The sequence below is a fragment of the Zosterops lateralis genome (assembly GCF_965231275.1).
Source record: "Zosterops lateralis genome assembly, chromosome: 19".
Lineage (NCBI taxonomy): Eukaryota > Metazoa > Chordata > Aves > Passeriformes > Zosteropidae > Zosterops > Zosterops lateralis.
The window spans coordinates 5,470,010-5,492,129 of NC_139779.1; the positions used below are offsets into that span (position 1 = coordinate 5,470,010).

At 42.9% G+C, this 22,120-nt stretch overlaps 1 protein-coding gene across 7 annotated transcripts; it reads right to left on the reverse strand.

Moving 5' to 3' along the window:
• Positions 1–211: 211 nt before the first annotated feature.
• On the reverse strand, positions 212–21,167 carry TPST1 (tyrosylprotein sulfotransferase 1). Of its 7 annotated transcripts, none has more exons than XR_014591410.1 (7): positions 21,099–21,167; positions 14,322–15,257; positions 10,968–11,166; positions 4,154–4,204; positions 3,244–3,319; positions 2,341–2,388; positions 212–1,381 (listed from the first exon to the last, which is right to left on the reverse strand). XR_014591410.1 is itself a non-coding variant. In XM_083875241.1 (5 exons), the coding sequence occupies exons 1-4, from the start codon at positions 15,170–15,172 to the stop codon at positions 2,371–2,373; spliced, it is 1,119 nt and encodes a 372-aa protein (XP_083731367.1). In that variant the 5' UTR covers positions 15,173–15,677; the 3' UTR covers positions 212–1,378; positions 2,341–2,370. The 7 variants fall into 7 exon arrangements, 3 of the variants coding, with proteins under 3 accessions (XP_083731367.1, XP_083731366.1, XP_083731365.1); XR_014591411.1 differs by lacking the exon at positions 21,099–21,167 and adding an exon at positions 20,714–20,735; XR_014591412.1 differs by lacking the exon at positions 21,099–21,167 and adding an exon at positions 17,008–18,362.
• Positions 21,168–22,120: the final 953 nt, after the last annotated feature.

Genomic DNA, 22,120 nt, shown 5'->3' on the forward strand with positions numbered 1-22,120 from the left:
AGGGAACCATCCGGGCCCCGGAGGGCGGAGCCGCCCGGCCGCACCGGCAGCGGGAGCGGCAGCAGCACCGAGGTTTGTCCCGCAGCTCCCGGGGACATGGCCGGCGTTAATGAGCCGGGGCAATTAGCGGCCGCGCTGCTCTCGGCCGGCCCCAGGGGAGGCCCCGGCCCAGCGGGGGAGGCCCCGGCACCGCGGGTGGGGAGGAGAGGGAAATGCTCCTTCCTCGGGGTAACCGAGAGCTCTTCTGGCTTTACAGTCATCACAAACCGAGCAACACAGAAACGGGGGAAAAGCAAAACTCTGTCAGATCCAGAATCCGAGGAAAGACAAATATTTTGGCAAGAATTCGCCTCAAAACCAGCGGGGAAGGTTGAAACCGCCTTCATCACCTTGAACCACCGAGGGGAGCAGGAATTGAGACAAAAACCATCCCAAAAGTACCTTATGGAAATAATAATGTTCCACATCCTTTCCTAAAGGTCCAAACTTCAGGATACGACTCACAGCATCAGTTTCCCCCCAGCAGAGCATCTCTGAACAAAATTGCTTTTGAGGAACAAATTCAAGAGTCTAAAAATTACCTACTTCTTCCTGCAGTAAACAAATCTCACCTTATACCTCTCAGTGGGACACTCCAATTTACTATTTCTTCACTCAGCTATTAAAAGCAGACAAAAAGCATTAAATTGCAAACCTTAAAATAAGATCCAAACTCAGGACATGAAATCGTATCTCCCCTCACATCAATATCTTGAATTATAACTAACACATCAATACCTTGAATTATTTAAATCTTAATTTGGAAGCAAACCTGTTAATTAATAAATAAACAAAAATCACATTTAAAGCATTTATTTTGAAAAATAAAATACAAAAGATCATTGAATTGTAATTGTACATGTAATTTATCAACTTTTTTTTTTCTTTAAATAAAAGATATTTAACATTTTCCACATATGAATAAAACAAACAACTGTTCCACCAAAAATCTTTCAGGACAAGCACAGACCACTCTTGAAAGCTTCGTACATTTAAAACCAAACTGCTACAAGAAACAAAACAAAAAAAATCTTTGAAGATGGAGCCCTGTAATTAAAACAGAGGAGCAATTTCAGAGACAGGCATTGCTTTTGAATTTAAAACATAAAAAATAGTTGTGCGAATGTAATGCAGTTCTACATTAACATCAGTGATTTTTTTTTGTTTGTTTGTTTTTTAACAGGTTTACATGCGCTCACAACAGCAAAATTTGGAACAAAAAGAGGATGAAAGAAACAGAAGAGAACATTCTGAAGAGAGCAGGTCATGAGCAGCACACCTCTGATCCCAGGGGGACAAGGCCTGAGGGATCATTCCCATGGAAAAGGCAGCAGTTGATCTTCTAAGGAAAAAGAAATAAAGTTATGTTGGAGCTTTCTTGGTACAGCATTTTTTTTATCCTGGACAGCGTTTTGGAATTACAAATAATGCAGAATGAAAAGCAGCCACTGTTGTCTCAGCAGGTGGAAAGTCACTGCCAAGACAAATCCCATTCCTGTAAGGAATGTGGCTGCTTTGTCCATCCTTTATCATTAGAGAGACTGCTTGGAGCATAGTGAAAAAAAAAAAAAAAAAAAAATTTATATTGATTTTCCACTTATATCCCAAACCCTTGTGAGCCAGTGGGAAGTTACTGCTGGGAAGTTCCCAGTTTGGTTTCTCAGAAACTGGGCAGCAGCTTTAGACAGAAATATTGCAAGTTGAAATCCATTTTTCAGAGCTAAGTGGCAAAATGAGGTTGATTGTTTAGTCATTTTAACATTGACTGTGTGAAAAGATGATGGTTTCTCTATTGATTTCACAGTGAAGGCCTGTAATTCATCTCTGGGAACCTTTTAGATCCATTATTTCTACACAGAGCAATGCTTTTGGCTATATTTAGGGTGTTTATATTTATGGCCACATAAGGATGTATTTTTGGGGATATTTGTAGGGCACATTGCTTTGGGTTATTTATAAACTGGATTTAAATTTTGCCATCTTTTGTTGTTAGGCCAGAACATCTGATAGCAGGGCTGACAAGTAAAAATCCTGCATCAACACAGGAAATCACTCCTTCCTTAACTGGTCTGGAATTTACTCAGCTCCCTGCAAAATTTTGTCACTGTTTATTCAGTGACTAAAATGCAGCTTTTTGAATAGTGGCTCTGAGATGTTAAATATTTCAAGCCAGCTCATCTTTAGCAGTTTCCTTTAAAAAACATAACTTCATATTTATCTTACCTATGGAGTTACAGAAGTTAGATAAAAATCTTAAATTAAGAGCAACAAATGAACAGAACTGCAATGCTCTTTTATTACCTTCTGTGCAAGAAATGTCCATTTTATCTTCTATTCCATAGGTTCAGTCTGTCAAAAAAAAGAATTAAAATTAAATTAGCTATTTTATATTAGAGGACAAAAATATCAGTACCAATGTCTATTCCCCAAACCTTTGAGCTGATTAGTTACATTGTGTTAATACTAAAAGAGAACACTATCAGCATCAATTTGATCAAGTTTTTATGGTTTAAGGAATACTCTTTCACTCTTCCACAGTGTTTACTTTTGTCTTTTAGATGGTTTTTCTTTGCTATGGATAAATCTGCTCATATTTTGGTAAATCCTGTATTTAAACTAAGCTAATTGTATAAATCCACCTCCTGGAATTTAGCAGGAACTTCCCTATCCTATGGAGTGAAGAAGGAATTTATCAAGTTCTTTTAGGTATCCTGGGATAATTCAAAACCACAAACAGCATAATTTAACTGATATTCTATGCAAACAAGAATTTAAAGGATTTAACCCAGGATTTATTCAAAATCAAGGATGTTTTTTGCTAGCACACCATCAATTCTGAAGGATCAGTTCTGAAGGATCTCCCTGCCTTTCCTACAAATCCTCCTCAGCAATATTTCCCCTCCTGTTTAGTAAGGCACAGCCTATTCCTGCAGCTTTATCCGTGGCTAATGCTGCAATCCCAGCACAATCCCATGTGGAAGCCCCAGGAGTGACCCCAGCAGTGGCACACATGGAGCACAGACTCAGTGACAGGGACAATGCTGGCAGCAACAGGGCTGGGATGGTTGTCCAGAGCTGAGCAAAGCAGGAGCACTGAGTGATCCAAGCAGGCAAACAGGCAGGAGAAAGCCAAGCCCACGTTAAGAGATCACACAAAGGCTGCTCAGAAAGATTTGGGTTATTTTCTGAGAACATGAAACACACACTACAGCTATGCCACTTTACTGATCCACGTTCATTTTATCTTGCCACGAGACTTCCTTTCTATTGTCTTCTTTGGCTGGAACAAAAGAAATCAGTTTTCCTTTTTAATCAAGTCAATTTTTATTTGAACAAATGGAGAAGTCAAAAGGCTTTCTCTGTGGTAGAGTCCTGGGTGTTTTTAACCTGTCCCATCCCTGGAAATGTCCAAGGCCAGGGCGTGGAGCAACCTGGGATAACGGAAGTTGTCCTTGCCCATGGCAGAGGGGTGGAAAAAATGGTTTTTAAAGTCCCTTCAACCCAAACCATTCTGGGATTTTACAGTTCTGTGATACCCACATGATCCTACACTTTGAGAGCTTCACATTAAGGGATTTTATTTTTGTTTTGTTTTTGGAGGTCCCTTAGGGAGCTGATGACAATGAACAGCATCTGGGGGTACCAAATTGTGAATTTTCAGTAAAACCTGAAGTTCCATAGCACACTTGACTATTAAATCAACACCACCTCTATCCATGGCTGAGTTTGTTGACTTTGATAACATCTCTATTTACTTTTAAAACCTTCAGTACTTATAACTCTGCCCTCTGGACTAGAATTGCTTTAAACCAAGATAACAAAAGATAAAGCTCCTCTACAAGTAAGAAAGTTTGCAGTTTGGTCCAGAAAAGAGGCTCATTTTTTTCCTTCCATTTCACAGCAATATTCAGGCAGCTCAGGTTGACAAACATCACTCTTAACTCTGGAGTTACACATGGAATGAGGAGAGGTTTGGGATGCTGAATTCAGGATTCCACCTCATGGATAATCAACAAATCTTGCCATCAGTCAGAAAATCAAGCTCATGAAGAAGTGGCTGTTTGTTATCATTTGCTGCTACACCCACAAAAAGGAAATTAATTCAATACTGTACCTGTGGCACTTCTTTGAGGAAGTCAGGAAGCTGAAATTCACCTTTATAGACCTGGAAAAACAAACAAAAAATTATACTACTCAAAGCCCTCATTCACTATTGTTTGAAATGCTGAAGAGCTTGCTAAGGGAAAGAAAAAAAAAGAAAAAAAAGGGTTTTTTTGTGTTTTTAGCATCCACTAATGCTAGAATGTTAGAATTAAATATTTTGGCAACATATTGTCTTCTCTCTAGAGGATAATTTTTAAAAGCTCTTTACTTCTGAGAATAAACATTTCAGAGGATAAAAAAAAAGTATTCTGTTCTTTTTTTTTCCAAAACAGAAGTATACTTGAAGAGCTTTACCATCTTGTCTACTGAAGCATAAAGACTGATCATCCCAATGTCCTGATGGTGGTCTTGTGTAATCATTTCAAAATAAAAATTAAAAAGGGGCACAAACTTATTTGGAAAATTTCCCTAAAACCATGAAATGGAGATGGGGTCACACCAAACCCACTCAGAGAAGTTCCCTAAAGCCATGAAATGCAGATGGGGCTCCTCCAAAGCCTGGCTCTGAGCTGCCCTCCCTGTTTTGCGTCAAAGGAAGGAGCTGCAGGAAGTCAGGGGATGTTAATGACAATTTTCTCTGCTCTCCCCTGTGCAGATGACCAGAGCACAAAGCCATGCCTGGCTTGTCAATATTCTGCAGTGGCCTGGGACTGCAGCTGAGTCAGCTCCGAATTTCCTGTGACTCAGGAGATGGATTTGAGATTGGATTCCCATCCCAATCCATCCCTGGGGTCCAGGCATTCACTAAAAGCAGGAATTACCACACACACACATTGTGGCACTCTGATATTCCATGGTTTAGATCAAATAGGAACATCTGTATTCAGCCAGGGGCCACTGGCATTGCCATGGGAACATTAAGGAAAGTCACCCTGGGCAGAAATTCAGTGTGTGCCTATTGGAGCCTGGCTCCACAATAAATATTTATAAATCAAGGAGAGGATTTCTCATTTTCTGCTTCTATCTAAACCATTAAAATGTAGGTTGTGTCCTGGAGAACAGGAATGGAAGTTATAAAACAACATGGTCACAGCAAAATGCCACAGAAGGGTTGCAGGAAAAATCAGGATTTTTTGTTAGGTGCTGCTGATGTTGGAAGGAACAGACAGGAACCTTCACCATTTCTGGGAATCCTTAAAAACAATTAATCCTGATGGTGACAGCACTTTGTGACTGATTCAGAGCCAGAAGGACCAAGGCTGTCTCTCCAGAATCCTCCTTTCCTTCTCCTGCAGTTATGACTCAGTCTAATTTTTGTATTACATATCTAGATTTGTGTCTGCTTCACCTTTGCAGGAACAGCATTCACCCCTAATAAACATCTGACAGCAGATAGCCAAGACCAGCAATTTTAAGAAGAATAATATCCCTGGAAAGCAAATGTTTTGAGGGTATTTCATATTATATTCAGATGAAAATATCAGTATTTACACAGCACAATTTACTAAGGCAAATCTAAGCAGAGGCAGGCCCAAGATCAGGTTTAACACACAAATTTTGGTTCAGAACTGACATTACCTAAGGGCTGGTTTTGTCAGGAGGAGACTGCATAAAAACTGTTTTAAAGTAGTTCCAAAAACATAATGGTCCCTTTTGAATCAAAAGCCAGGGATCAACATCAGTCCAGAAAGTCTAAAAACAATGACTCCGTCTGCAGCCAAAGAAATTAAAGAGGCTTTAGATTCCAAATTCTTCTCTGACCAATTTGTAAGTGTAAAACACATCACTCACAGTGGCATTAGAGAGACAGAAGCAGGATATTGGAATTATTTCCAGTCTAAGCAAGAATTCAGTCAAATTGAGAAGAAATGTTGTTTACCATTTCTAAGGGAATTATTCTGCAAGTTCAAATGGAATTCCTGAAGAGGGGGATCTGAGGCCTGTGTCAGTTTCTTGTTCAGTATTCAAGCTGTTCTATTAAAAAACCATAACACATTCTTATAGCCAAACTGAATGGATATTATTCTCAAAAAGAGATCAGAAAACAAGTTTCACATCCAGTTGTCTGAGAAAACCCCTTTAAACACACAGGGAGAACTTCAGAACAGAAGTGTAACCTATAATTCTTTTTTTATAGAGGATCAAAGCATTTCTTTTCACCCACTTTCCTGTCTGCTTTGGAAAGAGTCCCATTTTATTTGGTCAGTTCCAGTACACATAAATAATGGAGTTTTTTGTGTAAAAGTCACCCTGCAACCAAGTGTGCTTGGGCTTGGTAAACTTTAAAACATCCAAGTTGCAGAGTATAAGGCTGTTGAAAATTAATGGTAAAAGAAAATAAATAATCAAATGAAGAACACTGGCAAAAGCAGAGCTGAGCCCCTTTCTAGAACCACTCCACAGCACATGGAGGGACCCTCATCTTTCAGATTTTCCTGAACTTTTAAGGCAGCTTTAAAGGTTTACACAATTCTTCAGCTCTGCTGGACCTGCCAAGGAAGGGCCATGTGAGATGTAAATGTTTATCCAGGAGGGACAACACAGGGAGCAGGATCTTACACAGGCCCAGCAATGTCTGCCAAAAGGCAGCTTGCAACCACACCTCACTTTCCATTTTGGTTGGGAATAACTCTCTTTATGCATTATTTATCACATTTATGCAGAGTTAAAGGGTTTGGAGGTTTGTTTTTATTGTAAAAATGAGATAGCAGCACCTCTGGAGAGAAACTATGCAGTTGGGAATCCACATGTTGGAAGAAACACCTACTAAAGGGAATATCAAACAAATTTGGAGGACACGAGAGGGTCTGTGCTGTTGTGGTCACAAGAAAGATGGAATAACCCCCAAATTTCTGTCTTAAATGTCATAGAAAACACCCAAAAAGCCAAATGCCTTTATGATCAGGTTAATCAGTGAAAATGGAGATGCAGGGAATGCCCTGAGCAGCTGGGCCTTCAAACACCTCTGACAGCACAGTTATCCTCATCCCTTAGGATAAATACACCTTTTACCTTTATCAGAGATTGCTGCTGCCATTAAAATCTCCAAGACAAACTCTTGAAATCCTGGTTGTCACGGATGTTTTGACTCTGAACAGGAGATGGTTCCTCACAATTCAAACCAGGCATGAGACTGGAGTGAGTAAAGTCTGTTTTCATCTCTAGGTGTTGCCATCAGCTGAGCATAAAGCAGAGCTGGAGAACAGCTCTGGGCTGTCAGTGGAAGGACCTCAGGATTTGAACAGTCCTGGTGAAAACCACGGCTCTTTCTCTGGAATTCTGTCACTTCCAGCTCTGGATCTCTCCAGGACAGGGAGCACAGCTCCATGAAGAAGTTAAAAGAACTTACTGGAGTGTGTATTCCAAGCACACAAATTTATTTAGCGGGAAGGACGTGCCAAAGAAAATCTGATGTAATTCATTACAGATGGGAGAGGAAACCACTGTGCCAACCATAACACAACAATGCAGCTTCTCCTGGGCAGGAGGCAGAGCTCTGCAGCTGGGAGCTGCTCTCTCTCCTCCTCTGGAAACTGCTCAAATCCACTTTTACACCATCTCACTGGACTGGTAAGGACATATCACACACTGTTCTAATGAGGAGTGAAGCACTTTTGTATTTCACCCCATAGAGATTGGGTTACTGGCTCACAAACAATTATTTGCATTTTCTGCACAATTTGCAGATGAAAACTTCATTTACTTCAGGATGTGGATTTCCTTTCTGCTCAGGATGTAGAATTCGTTAAAACTCAAGGCGGGGGGAACAACAAATAATTATGTATCTTTAAGGAAGGAACCCTTGCAGTGATAAATTAACAGCTCAGCAACAGAATTACAAGAAAACCACAACATATTCCATGAAGGCAAAATTCCCTCCTTGGAGAGGTCACATGCAGAGATCTGCTGAGCAGCACAAACCCTGGCCAGACTTTGCTCTCTCTGCTCTGCATTCCTTAACTGAGACAAGAGAAACTGTCAGGAAAGATAATATTGTCAGGCTTAACAGAAAACAGAGAGAAACAAAAAAGTTAATGGCTTTGTTAGTGAAAACATCAGAAAAAATCTGTTGAACTCGTGGCTGGCCCAGTGCAGATCCTGTCAGAGATGTTTTATTTCCTACCACAGCACTGGGAGAGCAACACAACAAGAGATGAACTTCCCTTCGTGCTCTGTTGGCTCCTCAAACAAAATCAGAGATGCCAAAGTACAAACCCAGGTTGTTGCTTCTTGTTATTGCTGTGCTGTGCTGCAGGAGCACAGAAACCAAACCTCAGCATTTTGGTGTCCTACACAGGTAACAGGCAAGTGAAAAATCCAAATTTAGCAGACAGAATTGCTTCTCTTGTATTACCTACAAGGAGGTAGCATTTCTAATTTAAGCACTGTCCTTTAGCTGGAAAAAACCATCATTTTGTCTCTAGACTGAATAAAAAACCCAAGATATTTAAGCTGTACGTCTGGAAGTTACCAGCAGGGGACAGAAAAGGAGAAAAGAGGAATAAAGAACAGCATTGGAGTGTTCAGAAAGCTTAGGAAAACTAGTATTTTGCACCACACCAGCCATTTATTTCCATTTTTCTCCAGTACCAGCCCTTGTTTTAGGAATTCTTACACTGCTGGTTCTCACTTTCACGATTAAGAGCAGCAGCTTTAAATTCCTGAGTATTATTTTCACTGTTAAGTGCAATTTGTGGTCTTTTCCAAGAAGGGATGGATTTTGCTCAGCTTTAGAAGTCTAAACTTTATCTGTTTCCAATGAGTACAATTCAAGTTCTGTGTTCCCTTTAAAGTCTTGGAGACCACAAATATAAATATAAACATGGGAGAGCTGATTCCAAACACAAAACGAGCCAATAAATGGCTACAAACAAGATCCAGATATTCTTATTATGCACTGAAAAGCAATTCTGGAAAGTTTTTCTTTGGCCAGCTTCATCCACATTCCATATTCCAGATATCCAGTACAAAACTCTGTGAAAGGCTATCCCAGGTGAAGAAGTTGAAGAGCAAAAGTAGTGCTACAGTGATTTACAAATTCACCAGCTCAGAGTACACAGGAACACATTTAACTTGCCAAGTGCCAGCTCCAAAAGGCTGGAAAACCCCAGATGTATTTATTTTATCCCTTTAAATAAATGCTTTTTTTCTCCAGGCTGCAGCAGCAAGGAATAAATCAGCACAGGTTCCTGCAGGAGAAAGGAAACCCCACAAGTCTCTGATGGGCCAAACTCACACATCACAGTCTGAAACGGTTTGAAATCTTCATGTTGCTCTATTTTTAAAGAAACATTCTAAATTTTGAAGATGAACCATCTTGTACTCTCTTGCTTTTAACATTCATCCGGAACTCCCTCATTTTATCTGCACAAACCAGACATGCAAATGGAATTTTGGCAAAGAACAAGTTACTAGAAAAATATATACTGGGTACTACAATAAACAACAAAATTAAAATGCTGTCTGGGGCTGTAAGTAAAGCTATTAAATTAAAATAGCAGCCAAAATATTAATGAGTGTTCCATATGTCTGCAATATTTAGATCAGCTTCAGTTTTTAACAGCTGCTCTTAGCATCATTAAACAAACAAATTATCCTTCAAAGCAAACTTGGAAAAAGCCTCAGTCAGCCTTTGAAATTAGGTTTTTATTTCCTTAGAGAGATGTTCTTGATTTTGTTTATTACCTGAATTCTTCTCTTGTATTTTGAAATCAAATCCATTTCAAGAAGAGACAGAAATCCAGATAATTTTACAGCTTGGCCTGAACTTGCCCCACACAGGTGGAGGCCCCAGAAAGGTCAGCAGGCTGTAAAAACTTGTGTCAGTTTTATCAGCAAGACACAACCAATACAATTTGCAATTTCTAGTATTGATCATTTATTTTAACTGAGTGCAGAAAAGTTCATTTGCTTGTGAGCCTTTTAAAACAGGGAACTTATTAATTGTAACCAAAAAGGGTGGGTTACTTTATCAGCTATGAATTAAAACAATCAACCTGACAGCCTTTAATACATTGATTAATAATTAATGTCGTTTTTTTCTGAAAAGAAATAATGCAGAAGTGTTTAGAGACTTCACAAACCCCAATTCCTTTTTCATTCTTATCTATCCCATCAGTATTCCAAGCATTTTCAAAATCAGAAGGCTGGTGGAAGACAGTCCTTTTAAATTGTTTAATTCAATTTTTTCCCCCTGATTACTCTGCTGCGGCAGGAAAAGTCACCCTCTTTTAATAAACTATACATGCCCAAAAGAACAGAAGCAGAGTTATTAATTCTATTTCCAACAATGGTAATGAGTTTTTTTTTTCAATGGATACCCCCAGGGATAAACAGCTCTACAGCCCAACTACTCAAATTGCAACAACATTAAATTCAGACTCAAATCCTTAAGTTTAGGTTAATTAGCACCAGACCTTTCTCCATCTTTGGGTTGTTCTCCAAAGAATTGGAAAATCAGACATTTTGATCATCGTGGGCTGTTTTCTGTGGGTCATTTTTCAAACCCTACCAAGGGTCTGGGGTGTGATTTTGTGACAGAGCTTCTGCCAAGCCTCATTTATAAAAAGCTGAGCTCGTCCATCAAGCCTGAAATGCAGACAAGAAAGCTTTTTCCACTGGTAACCAGCTCCCCAACTTTCTGGGCAGCTCTCAAGAGGTTCAGCTCCACACACTAAGGAGGACAGCTGGAGGCCCCAAAGAGTTATTTCATTTTCCCCCAAAGAAAACACATTGTGAAGCAGCAAAAAGTATCAGAAACAGCCTTCAAACGCTCAGCCCAAACACAAGACTCCAGTTAATAAGTGCACACACAAAAGCCTTACCCTCCTGGTGTTTTCCACCACTTTCTGGTCTGGCTTCCCATAGTTGGGGGGGTTGGCATAGGGGTCGTAGCCCAGCTTGGCCAGCATGGGGGCGATCACTGGCATGTCCTGCAGGACGTCAGCTGGGATCTTCCCCACCCACTTGGACAGGGCTTCCACGTTCACTGGCTTGATCACCTGGTCTGTGGATCTTTCAACCCTGGGGAAGGAGAAAAGAAAATTATATTTTCCATTCCAACCAATTATTCTTCAGTAGCATTAAGACCTTTTGGTTTGTTCCTCATCCTCATGTCAAATTTTAAATGTGTATTTTGTCCCTCTGTCATTTTAGTCTTTGTTAACAATACCCTGAGCATGAAACATTTCCTGGTGATTGATAGCAGGGAGTACATTTAGCTGCTCCCAAGCACTGATAAAACATCCACTGCTCCATATTTGGTCTGATTTAATCCTCCTCTGTCCTATCAATTAAGGTGGGAAGGAAAATAAAATCATTTGTGAGAAGGAAAATAGAACAATTTGTGGGAAAGATTCCTCAGATAAGGAATTTATGAGGACTGTGAGGGAAGACAGACTGGGGAAAGGAGGAAAGAAAAATGTAAAAATCCAAACAGAAAAACAAGGAAACATCAATTCTTGGGGAAATCGGTTATATGGCAGCAATTCCAGCTCTAGGAAGAGTTTCAGCTTTGAGAGCAGCTGGAGCACACAGGACTAACCCCAAATCATTCTGCATCTGTACCAGAATCAAACGAGAGCTGTGTGCTAAATATAGTAAATTCTGAAGTAATTCTGCCTGGACAGCTATTTCCATAATAAACCTAATAAAAATTGCTCTAGAGGGGTTGACATTTCTTTACATCAGTGGTCAGCACAGCTGCTTTCACTTAGGCAAATGCCAGAGCTCAATTAACAATCCTGGTCAGAGCATGGAGTCCATAATGCATTTCTTCAACAGCCACGTTGGCAGGGACTTCAAACCACAGAAAATTCACACTCCTACAGACCCTGCACTGCACATCCCTACAGCCCTTGCAGTGTTCCTGGAAAAAAAAAATCAAAATAAGGCGTGAGAAATGAATTCTAAACATTTATTAGCAAGTAACAGCATTGTTATAAAGATCTTTTAGTGATGCTGTGATGTTTCTATCAAAATGTTTTTAAATAACTCAAAATGACAAAAAAACTGTCAGATTTCTTTTCAAAAAATATCTCCAACAATTAAAACACCTCCAGGATCTTAGGCTGGACCTGAGCCAGCAGCATCAATGTGAAGTGGATGCTGAGTCTGTCTGCAGGACCTGGAGGTCCTTCAGGTGAGTGAAAGATGATTAAAGCAGAGAGCTCTGCTTGTTTCCAGAAGTTTTTACACAATATCACAGCTGGGAACGCCAAACCCAGCAGGCTTGAACTGGAACAGGGCATCAAACTGGGAAATCCCAAGCTCAATTTCAACTGGAATCCCATAAACACACAACATTTAATGTTTTGATATTCACTGGGTTTTCTGCAGCCTGAGTCACTGAGATCATTATCAAATCCTGCAACTGAAAACCAAATGTCACCACCTGCTGCAAGGGCATTTGATTAGATAAACCCAGACATAACAGCCATTGCTCAGTCCATCTCCACCACTGCCAGAAGCCTCCTGAAATCAGAAATTGCTTCCCCAGATCTTCTCCTGAGAGATAATAAAATATAAAGAGCTCTGGGACCACACTGAAATGAGGGCCACAAGAACATGTCCACACTTATTTGTCTTAAATGTGAAGACACATTTTTACTAAAAAAAACCCCAAAAAACAAAAAACACAAAAACATGAGGCCACATCTGACTTTGAAAAATCCATTTTCTTCATTTTTAGAAACAAGTATTCTCTACTCCTCACATCCCATTCCACCAGATTTAATAAGAAATATTAGTAAGAATTCAGTAAGGTTATTGAGTTTCAAGGTCCATTAATTTTTAAAAACATGAATTTGGAAGCTGTAAGGCACTGATATTTCACTAGAAATGGCATTAGACACAGTTATGTTTTACAAGCCACTTAAAGCTTGGCAACCACCCATTTATCTGAGTAAAAATAAGTTACCCCCACTCAGGTGCTGCTGAAGCAGCAACAAACCCCAGGAATCAGGGAAAAGTTCCCATGTGGATCAGCTTCCAGGGAGGTATCACAATGTCCTGCTTCAGGTTAACATTTCCAATCTGCTGGCAAACAACACTGCCAAAAAAAGGGAGGAGATCCCTTCCTGATAACCCTGGGAACACAGTGCAGGCTGTTTCTTCAGTGGGAATGGTGATGTGAAACCTCCACAATGGAAATATCTAATTGTTACCTGAGTTTTTAAGTTCTCTTTGTAATCACTGATAATAATTTTTTATTTGCTTTAAATCAAATGCCCTTACAATGTATTAGAAAATCTGTGTTTCTAGGCATTAAATAAATGAAATCTCCCCATTTTTATTTCTCAGAATTGGAGTTTAAATAAATTTAAACTTGCTTGCTGTGCAAGGTGCCTCTCACTCAGAAGCACTTGGCCTGAATATTCCAAATCCAGGAGCTGAGTAACTGAACTGGGCAGGCCTTGCTGCTGGAATAGGGCTTCTTATTCAGTATTTTAAAATTTAATCTGGTGGATTCAAAGATAGGAGGAGTGTCAAAACCTGACATTTTTCTCTCTCAGTTTAAAGATGAAACAGCTTCTGCATTTCAGTTGTTCAGCTGTGAACAGTGGCAAAGAAACCAGAGAAAAAATCAGGTTTTCTTTTAACAATACCCCTCTAGTTTTCCTAAGCAGAGCTGAATTTTGGTTTGAAAGCAGCTGAATCAGGTGCACAGATGGCCCTACAGAATAACGAAAGATTTGCTTACAACAAAGTTAATTTTCATCAAAATGCTTGTCCTTTTGGGAGCACATGCCAGGAGAAAAGCTGCCAACTCTGCTTTCTATTCTCTTGGAGCAGTTTCCCCAGTTTCCTGAAAGAGGATGTTCTTGGCAAACTCAGCTCCAAGGCCATTCTTGCATTAACAACAATGTTGTTGCTGAAATCAAATGAGTGATCTGCCTAGGATGGGTGACACCAGCCTAGATAAAACAGCTCAGGTTTATTTTGGGGGCACAGAAAAAGCAAAGCTGATATGAGATACTCAAATTCCAGTCAGCCTTGACCATTAAAAGTTTGTTCACATCACACACACAACCAATCTGAGATAATTGGTAATTAGCAAAGACTTCTTTTCAAGATGCATCAAAAATCAGCTGCCCAAGGGAGAAACCGAAACCAAGCTGTGATTCTTATACACAAAATGCATTATTTTAGAACAGCACAAGGTGAAAGCTCATACTCACTTGGAAAGAGAAACCCCCCCTGCTTTTCCAATCATCTCCTCATGGTGCAGCACTGCCTGGTTCCACGGGATGTGCAGGAACTTGAGCAGAGTCCTCATCCACCTCTCGGGGTGCAGCACCAGCTGTTCATAGTGCACCAGCATGCACCTCTCGAAGCCCACCTCCATGCACTGGTTGTACATGGTCTCTATGGCCCTGTTCCACTTGGTCAGGCAGTCCCTGTAGCTGTTGAGGTCAAAGCCAGCTATGGTGACTTTCCTGGAGATCATGGAATGCACGGAGGCACGGCCATCCCTCACCATCAGCAGGAATTTGGCATTGGGGAAAATCCTGGCCAGGTAAGTCAAGGATTTTAAAGCGAAGGGATCCTTGTTACACAGGTAAGGAGCGGGCTCGCCGTGCTTGACGATGATCTCCAGCAGAAAGGCCTGCATGGCCGAGTCTAGCACCTCATCCGTCACCCCGGCCTCGTCCAGGCGGATCTTCTCCTTGCTGGACCTGGCCCACATCTGCTTCACGGCCAGGATCCTGGGGATCACCCTGGTCTCCTCCCCGCAGCGGATCTCGGGGTGCGCGTCCAGCATGGCCCTCATCAGCGTGGTGCCGCTGCGGGGCACGCCCCCGATGAAGATCAGGGGCATGTCCTTGCTGTAGGGCAGGCTCCTGTTGGTGCTGGCGCTGGGGACTGTCCTCAGGGTGGCCCCGGAGCTGTCCCCTCGCGGGGGCTGCTGGCCGTGGTGCTGCTCCATGCGGTGGTGGCACTCCATGGCGTGCTGGCCCAGGTAGAACACGGTGGCCGAGCTGATCACCAGGCACGCCAGCAGCAGGTTCTGCTTCAGCTTCCCCACCATCTTGGGCGGCACGCAGAGAGCTCCTACTCCAAATTATCCTCTAGTTCACGTGCCATGGGAATCCCAAGCCCAAAGAAATTAAGGTCTGGCAAGCAGAGGAAAAAAAGTTAAAAAGAAAAAAATCAGAATTTCTTTATGATAAACCAACACAAATTACTTTTCCAAGAGATGACACAAGATTAAATCTGAAACTCCAAAATACCCACAATAAAATCAAGGTTTCTCATTATTTCTTTTTCAATTCAGCTTCATAAAATTGCATTATTTGAAAATAATTTTCATTTCTAGAGATGAGAAGAAAAAAAAATCAGATGATTTCTAGACATGCGTAAGAGTCTGAACAAAACTTTTAGATAGAAACTTTTTTCTATCTGTTTCTTATCTAATAGTTTCAAAATCCGTTGAATTCCATTTCCAAGAAGGACTAAGAACATGCCATGTTTTATAGCAAATATCAAACACAGGCTTAGATAAATCTTTATTCTGTTGCTGGACAATTTCACCTGTATCTTTATTTTTCCCATTTTAACAGTTAATGTGGAGACAGTCATTTACCTGTGTTCTGTAGTTCACCTGCTTTGGGTTTTCAGATCAGGTGGGCTGAAAACTGACTCTTCCCAAAACTGACTCTTCTTCCCCAAACTCCAAAGAAATCAGTACTACTGGAATTTTTAAGGAAGAGCTGTCTGTTCAGGGCTGAAATAGTTCACTGAGCACTCAGAATCACAGATGCTTTTAACCGGGAGGAGCTCAAAGCAGGGAGGAACCGCCAGCATTTTCAATGATTGGCTTCCTCCAGGCTTTTCCATCCCTGAGTGGAGAACATCCTTCTGCCTGCTCTCTGCTTCTCTCAAAGCATTATCCACTTAACTTTTTCCTCCTAAAACCCACTTGGTAACTCAGAAATTCCCGATTTGAGTGAGCTCTCCAGCCCTGTGCCTGTTTTCTGGCAGGCAGAGGACAGAATTGCCGCTTAGCAGTGGGGAAAAGAAGGGAATTCCTCCTGCAGGAATCTGTCACAGCAGTGGTTTTGTCTGGCAGGGCATCCAAGAGAAGGTTTTGCCCTTCACATTAACAAAGCTTATTCCAATCAACAGCTGTCACAATACTCCACTCAAAGTTCAGCTTTGAGTCTCTGTTACCAAAATTAAACTCAAATGTAACTCAAAGATTAATTCCCTTCTCCCGTGAAGTGGCCAACACACTCTGGCCAGAACACCACTCACAGGAACAATTCATCCCCTGTGACAATATTCATTCTACTCACACACCTCTCCTTGCTTTAACTTGAGCTTAAATATCTGAACATTAAAAAAAAATAAAAATCAAATTCCCAGAAATTTAAGTGGAGGTCATCTGAACAGAGCTCAAAACCAAAATAAATCATGCAGTTCATATTTCCATAGCACCAAAAGTCAAAGTTTCTTTTCTGAAAGATTCAGCATGCAGACCTAACTTGAAATTAGGGAAGGGGAAATTGTTCTGCTTAAAAGTAACAAATAATACAGAATCTTTTAAAATTCTTTAGATACAGTAGCCACTGGAGAGAAGATTTAACCCAAGTGAAACAGCATTTCAGCACAGAACACACAAGCCCTACAAATATTTACACTTCCTACAGTCCCTACCATTACTCAGTTTGAGTAAATTCCACAATTCCACAAAACTAATTTCCTCAGGAAGAAAAAAAAAAAAAAAAAAACAACAAAACAACAAAACTTCATCTTCCAAACTAAAACCTACTCCCTGAAGATACACCAACATTCTCCAAATGCAAAAGTTAGGTAGGTGATCAGGATTTAAGTGTCCTACGACCTTCTGTCCTGGTTTTTTACCTGGAAGCAACACCTGGAACATGCACTGCTATAAAGACCACGGCTTTGTGTCAGAAACAGCAGTCTCAAACAGCTCCTCTCACCAAATTAATTTCTTCTCCAAGCCAGCAAACTCCCTTCTGTGCCTGAAGTTCCAAGGAAAGCTCTTTGGGATAAGGATGACATATGGAAGTTCTGCCCTTCTGCAAACAAACCCCACCTTCCCCTCCTCCCCGTGAGTAAGTGCTCTGGAGCACATCTGTCAGCCTGCAGGATTATAAAAGTTATTATTGCTCTGCTGTTAACAGGAATTAAATTGACAGCGTTTCAAAATCACAGCAGAGCAATCAGCAAGCCCTCGGCAGCGTTTAAGCTGAGCTTTGAAATCTTGTGGGGTTTTTAACCTGAGAAAAGCAAAGTGCCGCTCACAAGCACAGACAGCTTTTAATAAAAATATCCCCAAACAAACCCCACAATCACCCAAACAAACACAACCCCCTCACACAGAACACAGAGCTGAGGAAGTTGTAGAAGACTACAGTGGTAGAGAGGCCTTTGGCAGCAAGTTTCAAATGCCAGGAAAAAAAAAAAAAAAAGAATTCCCATAAAAATTTATGTGGTACTCAAAAAAAAAAAAAAAGAATTAGAATCTACAAGTTTCATCACAAGACAGTGCAGCCAAACAGAATTGTCTGTAAGTGAATTTTCTGCCCAGAAAAGTCAGGCCTATGAGTCAACCCCAGATGATGTTAGCACAGCAAAACTGACTGCCCTGCTTTGTTTCCTTCTGCACACGCTTCATCCTCCTGCCCTCCCCTTCCATGCAGCAGGTCAAGACCTTCTTCCTCAAGTTCATCCAAAAAAATGTTGAAAAATTTTCGCTTAGTCAAGAGGCAAGTCATCCATTTGTATTTGATGCTCGAGCAGTTTGGGGTTTGTTGGTGTTTCAGACATTCCCTGCCAGAGGAATAAAAAGATGCTCCATTCCCAGGCAGTAACAAGGAACCCTCTGGAGCTCCAGGGCCTTTCTCTGGAAGGGAGCACCTCCCTTCTCCTGGCTCAACCAGAGCTTTTCCAGGGCTAAACTGAGAGGGCACTGATGGTGGCATCATCCATCCCAAAATAAAACACAACTCCAAATATAAATAAAGCATTTTTCAGTGATTAACTTGTCCTCTGTTTCCACGGCCTGAACTCCTGCCTCAGATTCTGACCATCACATCAGAATCTCCTTCTGGGAAGAGCAGAGATTAGATTTTATGGGATTTATTTTGTTCCTGGTTTGTTCCAAGGGCAGTGAACAACTTCCCCTTACAGTTCCCACTGCAGAAATGTTCCCAACGACAGAAATGTTTTCACACATTTGCATACCCTTGAACTTATGTCTTTATGATGGGTTGGTTTAAATCTAAAGCTGTGAAAAATGTAAAGGGCCAGAGTCTGAGCTCAGCTCTTCTGGAGAACTTTGCTGGGAGGAAAGGTCACACTCAGCTCTGTGTCAACAGGGCACGAGGCTCCACAGGCATCCTCAGAACAAAAAGCCAAAAAAAAGGAGCTTTTTGTGCCAAAAAATAGGAGCAAGAAGAAGCAGGAGAAGAGCCCATACCATTGGAAAATTGTCTTTCCCCTCATGTCTTCCTACCAGGTTGTTAGGATTCCTTTTCCTCTCCAGGAGATCTGCTCAATCCCTGATTCTCTGGCCCCCGTCCCTGCCCAAGGCTTTAGGGAGCAGAGTCCAAAATACACCCGGCAGAAACAGAAGATTCTGATGCACAGCCTGACCACTACACCCAAAACTACAAAGGAAACTCATTTTACAGTGGCTAAATTGAATGGGAAAATATCCCAAAGTGCTGTTACCCATCGTCACTCTCTTGGAGAAGGAGAAATGAAAACGCTGTTAGGACTTTAAAAAGTAAATGTCAGCTCCATCAGTTTCTTCCCTGCCTCTTCCTGCACCCTTCACTTTTTCTCTTTTAAGATAAATACTGGAAAGGCAGCAGATCCTGGGAATTCTCAATAATCGCCCTCAAAACAATGCACATTTAGAAACTGAAGAGGTATTTCCTTAGAGGAACTTCTATCCTAAGCTCTTTCAGCATCTCTAAATGAAAGTTTAAGGAAAGACTCCCATAACAGTTCCCCCTTCAAGGAGCTGTTTGACTGTGGTTGTTTCTGTGTGTTCACCACATGATAATGGCAGAGCACAACACCAGGGAACAGCACTGAAATATCCACAAAATATCCAAAATATCCCACTGCCAGAGCCACCCAAACCACCACAGCCTCATTTAGCAGATTGTTCCCTACACAATTGGAGTATTCAGGAAGTGTTTTTATCCCTCTGCACAATCACCTTAATGATTTCCCCCAAACTGGATCTGTGTTACCACAATTGACAGATCAGAATCTGCACAAGGAAACAAATCCCAAGCAAAAAAACTTCAAAGCTAAAAATAAAAATCACAAAGTCTTGAGTTGCAAGTCCATCTTTAGCTATTTAAGCCCTCATTGGGCTTCAAACCCTGCAGCTGTTTGCCCCAGATTTCTCCTCCCGTTAATCCTAGAGTAAAAAAAAAAAAAATAAAATTAAATAGAGTCATTTTTATTCAACTCCACAATGCAACAAGGAGCCCACAAATAAACAAGGAGTAAATCACCTGCAATGAAAGCCAGTCAACTCCTAGAATGACAGAACAAAGTTGGACAAGATTAATATCAGGGAATGCAGAGGTGAGAACAATTCTCCCCTGTGGTTCATGCTGCAGGACCCATAGAAATGTTGGTCACCATCTGCATTCCTTGAACCTACATTTTTTTGGCTGTTTGTTTTTTAAATCTAAAGCCCTGAAAAAATTTAAAACACCAAATTAACCTTCACTGGCACAGACTGCTGAATCTGAAGTTTCCATATCAGGGAATACAACACACAACTATGTAAGCATTTCATTATTTTGATTACAAGCACATTATAAAGAGTAAAAACAAGATATGCTCATACTCCTGCATTTCCATTTTGTTACCCAAGTGCTCAAAATTCAACACTTTTAGATTTTTCAACAGTTAAGGCCTCTATAAATGACTTTACAAGCCACATAATTAAAAAGTTCTGCTTCAAATGAAAGGAAATATCTTAATCCATTCTGCTCTGCTTACATCTATAATATATACAGCAAATTATCAGGATTTGCACAGACAATGGTCAAAAAGGAATTACCAACATGCTCCTGGTTATGCAAGAACAAACACTATTTGTTGAGTTCTACAGTTCCTACTGGAGAACAATTCAACAAAAGGAATTTTACTGGAGACACACAGAGGCTTCGAGCTCTCTAAAGTTATAGAAGAAGAAAAAAGGGAAAAAGAAAAGAAAAATGTCAGGCTGAGAGCAGATGAGCTCCTGCTCTGTGCATTTCTCTGTGTGCTCCTCAGAGGGATTTCAGCACTCCGTTATACACCGAGGTACTGCAGGGAAGCTAACTCCTCAACAGCAGCAAAAACACCCAAATCCACAAAAAATCGCACGGCACATTCACAGAAAACCAAACGCAAACGGCAACGGCGGCCGCAAAGCCACTTCCAGCTAAGCGACAGACTCAATCTCCTGCTATAAAACTGTGAAACTATAAAATTGATGGGGCTCGGAACCAGCTGCTCCAGGGACGGTGTCCCTGCCCGCGGAAGGAGAGGACTGTCAGACTCGCTCCCCAGCCAAGCCATTCCGTACCTGCTCAAGGTACAAACCCGGCCCCAGCCCCGGTGTCCCCCTGCCCCACCGCCGGCCCTCCCCACACCGCACAAAGGCGCCCTGAGCGCCGGCAGCCCCCGCCGCCGCTTCTCCCGCCCGCGGGGAAACTTTGCCCGTTCCCCGGCCGGGCTGGGCCGCGGGCCCTGGCCGCATCCCGGGGCCGCACTGCGGGACCGCCCGGCCCGCCGGGACCCACCGCTGTGAGCCCGGGCCGCGGCTCCCCCGCCCTGAGCACGGCAGGGCCGCGGGCGGGGCCGGGCGGAGCGCGGCGGGCACGGGCAGCGCCGGGTGCGGAGCGGAGCCGCCCCGGGGCCCCTCAGGTGCGCGGCGCCTCCCTCACCTCCCTCGCCTCGCCTCGCCTCACCTGCGCTGCTGCTGCTGCTGCTGCCGCCGCCCCCGAGCCGGGCTGGAGCCGCGCAGCAGCGGCACGGCCGCCCCTCCGCCGCCGCGGCTCCGCTCGGGCAGCATGGCAGAGGGCAGGGAGAGGGGTGAGGAGCGGGAGCGGGATGGGGAGCGGGATGGGGAGCGGGATGGGGAGCAGGATAAGGAACGGGAACGGCACCGGGAGCGGCCGCGCCGCCTCCTCCCCTCAGCCGCGCGGCTGCGGCTGCCATGGAAATCACAACCACGCCCTGATTGGTCGCGGGCCTCGATGTGTCGCGGGTCATCATTGGGTGGCCGCCGATGATTGACAGCGGGGAGGGGGCGTGGCCGCGGCGGTGTCCCCCCCCGCCCCTCACCGCACATCTGGCGCGCACATCTGGGCGGCGGTGGCGGCGCGCGAGCGTCTGGAGCGGGGAGACCCCACGTGCGCCAGCGTCTGGCCAGATGTGCCAGGCAGATGTTGGCGGCCGGGAGCCCCGCATAGCTCACAGCCCCCCCCCTCCCCCGCCTCTCTTTGTTAACCGAAAATTATTCTTGAATATTCCACAGACAAAACTCTGTCCCCAGTTCTGCCCCCCCCGCACCCCCGGCTTGGTTTTCACAGGGGAAACCCCCCAAAAGGCACAGCCCAGCCGAACTGGGCGAGCGGTGGATGTGCAGCGCTCCAGCTGTGCCGTACATGGAGAGAAACTCGGAAGGCTTTAGAGGCAGGCGGCGCTGACAGCCCGGCTCAGTGTCCCCTGGGCTCACACACCTGCTCTGCAGCGCACGGGAAGCTCCGGCCATGTGCCCACCACGTGTGCAACTGGGAAAAACATCTGGAACAGCGTCAGGCTGGAGCACGAGCCGGAGCCTGCGGCAGCTGCTGGCACAAATCCCAACGCTCTAACCCAGGGCTGGGTGAAGCGGCCAGGAAAGGAGTGAGGGGGACTCTCTGTCCCTGGAGGTGCAGCTTTATAAGGAAATTCGCATCTCTAGATTAACTCACCTCTTAAAAAGCCT

Bases quoted from the DNA above. Each gene is read 5' to 3' on its own strand.
- TPST1 (XM_083875239.1), bottom strand. From the start codon at position 15,172: ATGGTGGGGAAGCTGAAGCAGAACCTGCTGCTGGCGTGCCTGGTGATC. The intron at 11,167-14,321 runs GTGAGTATGAGC...CTCCTTCCCCAG, and splicing joins GGGGGGGTTTCTCTTTCCAA to GGTTGAAAGATCCACAGACC. The intron at 3,320-4,153 runs GTACAGTATTGA...CTTTTGTTCCAG, and splicing joins TCCTCAAAGAAGTGCCACAG to CCAAAGAAGACAATAGAAAG.